Below are 10,860 nucleotides of genomic sequence, written 5' to 3'. Positions count from 1 at the left end.
TCTTAGACGGATATTGCCTGTAGTAGTTCGAAGCAACGTGTCTCAGGCAATATCTATGGTGTGTACGCTGCCACAAGCTTCCCTCCCGATCAAATACAGCCAATATCCCGGCGCCCCGATCTGAAATAACACAGATATCAGGTTGTGGGCATACATGCATCCTTAACCTAGAGAGAAATAAATCCCAGTCATCAGACGACTCCCCCGGTGTTATTGCATATGCAATTGGAAGAATTCTCCCACCGTCGTCCTGTGCAACTGCAACCAATAGCCGATGAGTGTACCTACCGAACATGAAGGTACCGTCAATTTGTACCAACGGCTTGTAGTACGGAAATACGTCTCGGCATTGCTTAAAGGTCCAAAATAGGCATTTGAACACTTAGCATCCACGTAGCAATCGGCCGTTGTAGTACGCATGTTCCGTTTGAAGGTCTGTGATGGCACATAGGACGTATCTCTCTAGCACCTGACACCATTGCCATATTTCATTATATGAGGCGTCCCACCCACTATGCATCTTCTCCAATGCCTTTTGCTTAGCTATCCAAGCCTTGCGGTAAGAGGGCGTGTACCCCATTTGGCTACGGATATTGGCAATTATCACCGGCACTGAAGTCCGAGGATCTGCTTTTATCGTGGGCAGTATCAAGCTAGCCAACATAGCTGAATCCATTTTGGATGATCTTCTGAAACACCTACAGAGGGAGGGAGTACATTAAATAATGCAACATTGGAAAATAAAAAAATTATTCAGAGACATGCTCAACTGTACCTGCAGCACATGTATGTGGACCTCTGTACTTTTTTATCTCCCACAACCCCGTCCTCTTCCTTAACGAGGCGACGACTTTTCATGAACAAGTGCCGTCTTGCACCGCACACTTCGCCTCAAACTTTTCAGATTTTGATTTAACGACCTGGTAATTAATGCCGTTTTTGATGCTATGCTGTTTCAAAGCACCAATAAAACTATCCTTATTGGTAAACTGATTACCAACTTCAAGTTCACCGAGATCTACCCCCGAACTTGTACGATCGCGCACCCGGTGTGGTAGATCCGGAAACTCTAACGCATCATCATTTGACAGATCGACATTATGCATGTGGGCTGGAGGTAAGTATGCTCTGAATCGTGGATTTTCTTCATCATCTGCACTCCTATCACCATCTTCACCTTCCGTTGGAATAGGCTCCGGTTCAGAAAATAATCCCACCTCTGCACCATTCGGCCCGGGCTCTCGAGGTGGATCAACATCGGAGTCACCTTCTGACCCACAATCATCTGCAGCGTAGGACGTCCCCTCACCGGTTGATGTCGTAGGTAGTACGTCATCCCTTCTTCTGGGCATTTGATAACGTCCCCAATTGGATGTAGATTGCCATATAGTAGAACTTGATGCAAACCCTAGCTCGTATTTCCTGCGTCAAACGTCGAGCCACCGACGTACATGTCCCATCCACCGACAGAGTGCCTGTAGGGGGAAGTGCATTCGACACCGCTATCGAACATGGGCTGTTCCGTATTTTGTAATACGCTAACCGAGTGTCAGCCAGGGGTCATGTATACATCTCGAACATCGGACGGAAGTACATCAGTAGGCGACGTAAATTGTACATATAACTCAATATAAGTTGCTCCGCTAGCAAGATGAGTTTGCACCATTGCCTCCAAGCTACGAGCACCTTTTACGTCAAACGAGTCATATGTCACCGGATCAATAGAAGAACAAAATCGATACGTCATTGACAGAACATTGGCGTCGTTCCGAAGATTTTACGCCTAATTCTTTTACGGAGTTCTATCAAATCTATGTTTTGGCTAAATGACAGTCGCACCGTATTCTCCGACAAAAAAACAACACCATTCTCCGTGTGGCAAACCTCACCATCGTAGTAAATAACAGCACTAATACGTTCACTCATTTTGAAACTCTAAGTTTCTTAGCCTCTCTAAAATATTTCTGCCGTGAGTTATGCATTCTGTGGAACATTTTCTGCCTAATTTATAGCCTCAGCCCAAACTTAGTACTGTAGCAAAATTGCGTCCACGAGGGCGCGATTTGACACTATTTGCTCAGAAATGTAAAAAAAAATTATTTCCAACATGACTAACTGTAGCGAAGTCGCATCCACGAGGGCGCGATTTAACAATTTCTGCCCAATATAGCATCCTTGTATTAGCGATTTTATACTATTTGCTCAGAAAACATCAAAAAAAATTATTTCTTACATGACCACTGTAGCGAAATCGCGTCCACGAGGCCACGATTTCACAATTTCTTCTCAAATAGCATCCTAGTAGAAGCGATTTCCCACTATTTGACCGGATACGTCAACTCGAAATTTTTTTTCCGGGACCCCTAACCCCTAAAAAGCCTGCACCCTAAACCCTAAAAGCCAAAAAACACAAACGTAAAATCAGCGTCAAAATCGCGTCCCCGGTATCGCGCCACGTCGGAAAATCGCGTCCACGTCAGCGCGACCTGCCGACGTGGACGCGATCTCCTGTCAAGTTCCCCGACATCGCTCTGACGTGGCCGCGATTTCGCGGAAAATGGCCCATTCCGGTAAATAATTAAAAAACCGGCCTATTTCTGTAATTATTAAAAAAGAGAGGCTTTTTTTGGTAGTTTGGCCCATCTTAACATTATTTTAATTTTTACATTAGAATAGTATTATATATTTAGTATATATTTATTTTTTAATGTGTTCTAAATTACATAATATATAAAGATAACATAATATAAAGTATTATAAACTTAAATGGGTCGGATCAAGCTTGGGCATTAAATGTTTAAACTCGAGCCTGACTCATATTTTAACTAGATTTAATTTTTTTGTTCAGACCTAATTTTTGAGCTTAATATTTTTATTTAAATTCTCTTAAATTTTAAACGAGTTTTGAAACCTGAGGCATGAAAGTAAACCTAATAAATAACAAAGGTGGTATTATTTTGTGATATTACGTAATGCTCATGGGATTCGCAGTGTATTATGTAATAAAAATCAAATAATCAGCAGCACTACAGTATGTAACATCTTACAGCACTGCAATAAGTAAACCCGCTAATTCCATATCCGTGCAAAAAAATGCCGGTAAATCCATCCGGTTGCAGGTTAATAACAAAAATAAAGCAAAAAGGTTTAAAAAGCTTTTCACACATCACCATTCCCCAAACAGCAATCAGAACTCTCTCATTACAGCGATTCGCTCTCAAGCAAAAAGAAAAAAAAAGAAGCAAATGCAGCTTCTTACTGTCTCTAATCTCCTCCGAAGAGAGAACAGAGAGGTGATATTTTTTTTATAAATTATGTTTTTATTTTGTTTGTTGTAAAGAATCTCTGATCATTTTGATTTTAATGGTAGGATTGAAGAATTCTTGAACGATTCGTTGAAACTGCGAAAGAAAACTGAATTCCAGAAGAATTAATGCTGACGTGTATAGCTCGTTCTAAACAACCCGGTGATGACTCACCGAGTCAACTGGAGGAAACTGACTCTTCCGCTACTTCTAGCGCTAAGCAGAACCAGGCCATCAAGTCCCTCACTTCTCAGGTAATTTAACTCTGTGAAGTTTACGAAGTCAATGATTTTGAATTCCTTGATCTGTGTTTTCCTTTTAACGATAGTTTTTCTTTTTGTGTGTGTGTGTGTGTGATTTAGTTGAAGGACATGGCGCTAAAGGCGTCGGGGGTGTATAGGCATTGCAACCCTTGCACGGCGCAGAGCCGGTTGAGAAACTCCGGAGAATCAGACGCTGAGTCGGACAGGTCCAAGTGGTCGTATCGCAGGACGGTGAGTTCGAGCTCGACGACGCCGAGGGCGTGGGGAAAGGAGATGGAAGCAAGGTTGAAAGGGATATCTATATCGAGTTCGAGCGAAGAAGCGACGCCGAAATCGGCGAGTGGACGCCGAATCCAATCGGTCGTGTTCGTCGAAGAAAGTGAGCCTAAAGAATGGGAGGCTCAGGTGGAGCCCGGCGTGCTTATTACCTTCGTTTCGCTCCCTCACGGCGGCAACGATCTCAAGCGGATACGGTTCAGGTGCGCGCCCTACTTTATCTTTTCTTTCTGTTTTTGCAGAATTCGACTTCCATTTTCGGAGACTAGCAAAAATATTTGAATTTAAAAAAATTAATTATTATAAATTTGGAAAGTACGTGAATATTAATTTTAGATATTTATTATTCAAATTTGTTATATTCATTAATCTAAATTTGTTTTATTTTTATAATGACAAATTTAGCTGAATGTTTTAATCTTTAATTTTTTAAAGTTAAATATTAATTTTAACTTATAAAAAAAGTGAGATTGTTTTTTAGCAAAAATAATTACTAAAATATTAATTTTTAGTGTGCTATTGACGTGACAATTCGTATGACAGTTTATATATACACATTATGTTAACATAACATTATTATGTCAACAGAGGCAATTCTAGGGGCTAGCATGAGCTCTGGCCCTCTTAAAATGAAAAATTGTCATTTAGGTTTTCTAATTTTTTTTAAATTTTAAATTAGTAAAGGTAAAATTATACTTTAGCCCTTTAAAATTATAAAAATTTGATTTAATCCTTTAAAAATTATAAAGATATAGACTATAAAAAATTAAAATTTCATTCGACCCCTAAAAAATTGTTCTAGCTTCGCTCCTGCATGTCAACAAATAATTCAAAAATTATAGAGATAAAAAATCAAAATAAATCAAAGTTAAAATTAAGAAATATAAAAAGTTCATAATTTTTTTTAAAAAAATTAGCGTGGAGTATATATGGATTGTCATGCGGGCTATTGTGTTTAAAATTTTAACATTTTAGTTAGTATTCTCATTAAAAAAATCATATCGACTCTTTTTCAAAATATTGATGGTCAAATTTAACTAAAAAAGGATCAAATTAATTAAAAATGTAAACGTTAAGTGTTAAATTTGATATTATCCCTTTTATAAATAATAATTTTGAATATAAAATCTCAAATTCAAATTATAAATTTTAATATTTAATAAATTTGAATATCGCTTATAAAAAAATAAATTCAAATGTTGGTTTACCTAAAATGTTAATTTCATCGCATTTTATTCTAAAATATGAGTCAATGAAAACGTGATACGTCGCACGTTTATTTAGAAGTTGTCAAAAAAAGAAGAAGAAAGAGATGAAATTAGTAATTTAAATAAAATTATAAATATTTAAATAAAAACATAAAAACTAGAGGTCAATTTTGTAATTAAATCTTTTTATTTGACATTATTTCTTTTCTATAGCAGGATTTTTAGGCGTACGGTTATAGTTATTTTAGAAATTTCATATACTGTTTGGAAAATCACTTTAGAGAATGGATGGGCACGTCATCAGTCAGGTTTATATGTTTATTATTATTATTTTTCAAAGAAAAATTCTTTTGTTTTTCTTGTTTTATTTATTAATTTTTTCCAACCATTTTATTTTATTAATTGAGGCGATAGAAGTATGACTTAGAGGTTGTTTGGATGTCAATTTTGGATGCCTACTGTTTTATTTTATTAGAGTTAATTGACACAATCTTTTATAAAGTGATCAATTTTTTAAAAGGAAAAGAAAAAAAGACTTTTCTTTTGTAAAGAGAATTTTTTATTTGCTTGATCATTGGCAGCCAATTTAAATTTTATCACTAAAAATTTATAAAATTAATTATCATTTTTGTAAGACATATTTATACATGATTTTTTTAGTCATGATATTTATAGAAATTAGGGTAAAGTAAAATCTGGATACTAATTCATTGTAAGTTTCAGTTAGGAATTTTCATGTAAATTTAGTCTGAGATTTTAAATTAATTAATATAGTAATTTGAATAATATTTATTATATTTTCCATGAAATCTAAAAAATAAACGTATGAAATAATTACTCTTATTTTATTTTCCCTGACCTTTATCTGCCATTTTTCTTGTAATGTGTCATTGAGCCAAACATAGCCTTAAGCAGCATTTTGTATAGAAAATGAAAGAAAATTTTAGGTGAGGGCCCCTCTTGTGTAACAGTAGGTAGGTTGGCTTCACGCCTAATGAAAAGCAATACAGAAAAAGTCCAAAAGAATAACTCATTGTGGGACATGATTGATTGTGTTCAAAGCTTTTTCACTGAGGCTTTGTCTTCGTGTCGGATAAGCCTCTGCCTCTGTCTCTGCCTCTGCCCTTTCTTTTCATTTCAAACAAAACCAGGAAAAAGAAAATTCCCATTTACGCCTGATTCTCCGTCGCCTTGTCTTCTCCCGACCCATGTTTTGTCATTTTCTTTTTCTTTAATTAATTAGGGAAATTTAAAAAGATATTTATTTATATTTTTATATATGATCTTTTTGGGACCTTTTTATATATGATTTAAAATATTGCATATATAAATTTTAATATATTAATAATTTGGGTTACAACACATTCCCTTTAATCATTTGATGATTGCAATGTTTATTATATTGCTCATTGTTAGGTTTTCAAATCATTAAACATAGTATTATCATTGTCAAATTAGGACTTCATTTCCAAGGACATGAATTATTATTATTATTTTTTATAGTTTTGATCTATGTTTTTTTGGTTCTTTATCTTTTATGAAGTATTCGTGTTCGACATATATTTGAAAGGTATATGATTCTTCAAAAGATTGTCTAAATATGTGAACCTTCTTGAAAAAATTGAACCTACTCAGGTCAGACTTGCATCCGGATCTGACACTCACACTCACGCTTTTAGCACAGAACGTGAACCACTAATTTCTGATTTCTGGTATTCTAATCTCGAGAACATCAGGAGTGTGCTGAAATATAGTTTATTTTCTTTGACTAGTCGGGAAATGTTTAACAAATGGCAAGCTCAAAGATGGTGGGCTGAGAACTATGACAGGGTCATGGAACTTTACAATGTTCAGAGGCTTCACCGCCAGGCATTTCCACTACCAACACCCCCAAGGTCTGAAGACGAGGCAAGTTTTTAGCCTGTTACCAGCTTAAACATAATGAACTGCATCTACTTCATGGTATTTCATGCCCTTCGCTAATACTGTCATGAACTGAAGTTAGTATGTTGCGTGTATCTCAAGACGTCTGGTAATTCATGTATTACAGTCCTGTTCTTATGTTTTTCCATGCCATAATCATGTTTAAGACACCTAGCCATGTCATATAATTGTGTTGTATCCAGCATTGACGGGTATTGTGTTTTTTCAATTCCTTACAGAGCTCGAAAATGGAATCGGCAGAAGAAAGCCCTGTAACACCACCATTGACCAAAGAACGCTTACCTCGTAATTTATATCGTCCAGCAGGGATGGGGATGGGCTACTCATCCTCAGATTCACTTGATCAGCACCCAATGCAGGCCAGGCATTATTGTGACCCTGGTCTTACTTCAACCCCAAAAGTTTCTAGCATTAGTGGTGCCAAGACAGAGATATCATCAATGGATGCCTCTATGAGGAGTAGCTCATCGAGAGAGGCTGATCAGTCCGGGGAGCTATCTATCAGTAACGCCAGTGATCTCCAGACTGAGTGGGTTGAACAAGATGAACCAGGCGTTTACATTACAATCAGAGCCTTGCCAGGAGGCAAAAGGGAGCTTAGGCGAGTTAGATTCAGGTATGGTTTAATGAACAAACCTTTAACTTCAGTTTGTTTGCCAAAAAACAATTAATATATACCAGACCATTATTACTGATAGAGAAATGTGTTCTTTGCACCTAATCTTAGGAAACTTGCAATATCTCAAAGTGGTAGAAGTACACTGTTTCGCACTCTTCGTATTTGTAATTCAACACTCATGTTTAATGCACATCCGGACATGGATATAGGAATATGACCCACCATATACATCTAAAAATGTCAAGTAACATAGGGAGAAGTATCATGTTGTAGATAAATCCTTGCAGTCGCTGCAAATGCATCTTACAAGCTGCAACTATCTAAAATTAAATTTAGATTAGTTCATGTGCCTCAAATTTGTCACCCCTAGGTTCAATAGCAATCATTGTTAGCTGAAATCCAGGTTTTAACTTGCCCTTTCCTTTTCAGTGCCTAGCATACAGTCTATAGTTTTCATTAGCACTGCTGTAATGATTGTTTCATATCAAATTATAAGGCCTTAAATCAGCTATCTATTGATGCTAATTATAGTGTTCTATTTTATGCATCGTCATCATGGGCAGTGTCTTTATGCTTTGGTCGAATTATATTAGAAATCTTTTCTTGTTTTGATGAGTTCAATATTCCCCATATCGGATACATTCTATTTTTTTTAAAAAATTATACATTTGAAGGTATATCTTCATAATCATATCTAGGTATATAGTATACAGGTACTTAATTACCGGTTTCTGTTAGGTTGAATAGTAAGGAGTTTGATGTTCTTTATGCAAAGTCTAATGTTCAAATCTTATGGACAGAGAACCAACAATGAAAGAACTTCCTCCCATCGAGGTCCGACTCAGCTCGACTCTAAATTTAGCCGAGACTCATTGTGACTATTGCACACCTGATCTAAAGAAAGATAAAATTTAGGATACATAAACATTAAAGGCTCACTACGAATGCTCCGAAAAGCCAATTGTCTCCTAGATTTGACTTCATTTTTAGGTTGATACATCAAAGTCAATGCTAAAATTAAGGTCCACCTTAGAAACAATTATCATTAGAATTACCAACCATCATAAACAGCTTCATTAGCCATACATCATTTGTTTTTAATTTTTTTGTTGACAGCATCATCACTGTGAATCGCTTTCTTATTTGACCAACTATTCCATTCCCATGCCAAGGCAACAAATCAACTTTAATTTCCATAAAAATTTATCTCATAATAATTAGCTTGATCCCTCACTTTTACAACCTCTAATCATGCAGCCGAGAAAGTTTCTTTTTTGGGTATAATCAAAATATTCTTCATGTCTATTCTACAGTTCATAAAAACTAATACTTTCGGGGTTGTGCAGCCGAGAAATATTTGGGGAAATGCATGCTAGACTGTGGTGGGAAGAGAACCGAACCAGGATACATGAACAATACTTGTAATTTGACCAAATCAAATGAGGTTAGCCACACCAGCGACTAGCTTTTTTTTGTTTGTTTGTCTAAAATTGTGGGGTGTGTGTAACTTTTTGTTCCTCGCATTTTCTACTTCTGCCATACTTGTTGAATCCCTTTCTACTCAGATATATAAGCAGGGGGATGCTGTGTTTTGGGCACTGGTTGGTTCCTATTTGGGCAACTAAGTTTTTTTTATTTCTTTCTCTCTTCATTGTAGCTTAGAAGTAATGATGGTGGTGGGGGGGGGGTTGTATTAACATGTCTTGGTGGATAAAGGGCACCTACTATATGTGTTTGGATGATGGTAAAAGACATCCAATGTCAATGTAGGAATGTTATTTATTTATTTTTGTTACTCATTTGGATGGGTATATAAGATCTCAGTATGTGTTACAGATGAATATATTGTTTATAAAGTTATATGAAAATTATTAATTTTTCATTTATAGTTAAACTCCAAACAAATTATTTTATTTGCAATTTAAAAATATTTAACTAATTTAAACATGTTCCTATAGTAGAGGTACATACCAATTACCATGTACTTTCATTAATTGGATTCTAATGTTTTGGGCTCATCTAATGGGCCCAAAATCAGCCCAAATAGCTTAAGAAGCAATCATGTCGAAAGGAAATGAGGGTTTGGGCCATTAGCCAATCATAGAAGTTGTCACCCAAAATTTTAACCTTAATGGGGATTGGACCAATAAGATAACCTTATCCACCCATTCCAACTTGAGAAGCTGCCACGTAAGACATAGATAGAGCTTGAATGCCACGTGGCACATAAAAATCTCAATTTCCCACCCCTCCTCTCTAAAACACACATTTGCCAAGAGAGGGGGGGTTTAGACTTGTAGGGTGAAGAGAGCAGAAAAAAAGAATCAATGGCTTCCAGTTCAGCTGCTTCAATGGCTCTGCCCTTAGCTGGAACTACTCAAAACAGGATGCCAAGTTCTGAGGCATTCTTTAAGCCACTCCCGGTGAAGCCATGGAGATCAATGGGCGCTGTTAAAAGACCCAACGGAAGGCTCCAAGTCAAGGCTGCTTCTTCTTCGTTCAAGGAAAAGGCGGTGACAGGGTTGACAGCAGCGGCGCTGACGACATCGATGATGATCCCAGAGGTGGCTCAAGCGGCTGATGGAGTCACCCCATCTCTCAAGAACTTCTTGCTCAGCATAGCGGCTGGTGGTGTGGTTCTGGTCGCCATTGTTGGAGCTGTAATTGGTGTGTCCAACTTCGACCCTGTCAAGCGGACCTGAGCTGAGCTCTTATAAGTCTCTCTCATGCTCTACATTTTTTCTTTGAATGTTATCTGTTTAAGAATGTTTTCCAGTTATAAACTGCCGTAGCTGTATTTTGGTTGAGATCCTTTCAGCTTCTGAAATTTCTTTCTAATTTGGACCTTGGGGGGGGGGTAAATGAGAAACTTAATTAAATCTTACTCAAGTTGGATTTAAAAAAAACTCGAATCTAGTTCCATATTATCGAATCACTATCGAGTTTAATATATGATTGGAACAATTTGAGAGTGTAACCTGGGATCATATCTTCCTATTTACGTTCCATCGTGACTAAGGCATAATAATCTATTTTACTTTTCAATTTTATATAAAAAATTATTTTAATTTTCGTTTTTTAGCATTTCGATATTTTACTTATTTAGCCTATTCCATATTAGTAATTAAATAATTTTTAAAATTAACAACTATTAAAAAACATACTTTTAAATTTGTACTTTTTAATAATTTTTACAATTTTTTTGAATTTTTTAAATTTTAAAAATTAATTATTGACGTGGTATC

The 10,860-nt window shown here is 36.3% G+C and overlaps 2 protein-coding genes across 3 annotated transcripts; both read left to right on the top strand.

The window, feature by feature from the left end:
• Positions 1 to 3,178: 3,178 nt before the first annotated feature.
• On the top strand, positions 3,179 to 9,501 carry LOC107932090 (protein Brevis radix-like 4). Of its 2 annotated transcripts, none has more exons than XM_016864039.2 (6): positions 3,179 to 3,293; positions 3,371 to 3,559; positions 3,668 to 4,047; positions 6,825 to 6,960; positions 7,215 to 7,612; positions 8,962 to 9,501. In XM_016864039.2, the coding sequence occupies exons 2-6, from the start codon at positions 3,434 to 3,436 to the stop codon at positions 9,038 to 9,040; spliced, it is 1,119 nt and encodes a 372-aa protein (XP_016719528.2). In that variant the 5' UTR covers positions 3,179 to 3,293; positions 3,371 to 3,433; the 3' UTR covers positions 9,041 to 9,501. The 2 variants fall into 2 exon arrangements, with proteins under 2 accessions (XP_016719528.2, XP_016719529.2); XM_016864040.2 differs by having other exon boundaries at positions 3,188 to 3,293; positions 3,379 to 3,559.
• Position 9,502: 1 nt separating this feature from the next.
• On the top strand, positions 9,503 to 10,422 carry LOC107932091 (uncharacterized). Its single transcript, XM_016864042.2, has one exon. It carries the CDS (start codon positions 9,943 to 9,945, stop codon positions 10,315 to 10,317), a length of 375 nt encoding a protein of 124 aa, XP_016719531.1. The 5' UTR covers positions 9,503 to 9,942; the 3' UTR covers positions 10,318 to 10,422.
• Positions 10,423 to 10,860: the final 438 nt, after the last annotated feature.

This window comes from Gossypium hirsutum, chromosome D13 (assembly GCF_007990345.1).
Source record: "Gossypium hirsutum isolate 1008001.06 chromosome D13, Gossypium_hirsutum_v2.1, whole genome shotgun sequence".
Taxonomy (NCBI): domain Eukaryota; kingdom Viridiplantae; phylum Streptophyta; class Magnoliopsida; order Malvales; family Malvaceae; genus Gossypium; species Gossypium hirsutum.
This window is presented reverse-complemented; position numbering and strand designations above follow the sequence as displayed.

Excerpts from the sequence above, each read along its gene's own strand:
- LOC107932090 (XM_016864039.2), top strand. The coding sequence starts at position 3,434 with ATGCTGACGTGTATAGCTCGTTCTAAACAACCCGGTGATGACTCACCG. Across the intron at positions 6,961-7,214 it reads CCCCAAGGTCTGAAGACGAG|AGCTCGAAAATGGAATCGGC; the intron begins GCAAGTTTTTAG and ends AATTCCTTACAG. Across the intron at positions 7,613-8,961 it reads CTTAGGCGAGTTAGATTCAG|CCGAGAAATATTTGGGGAAA; the intron begins GTATGGTTTAAT and ends GGGGTTGTGCAG.
- LOC107932091 (XM_016864042.2), top strand. The coding sequence starts at position 9,943 with ATGGCTTCCAGTTCAGCTGCTTCAATGGCTCTGCCCTTAGCTGGAACT.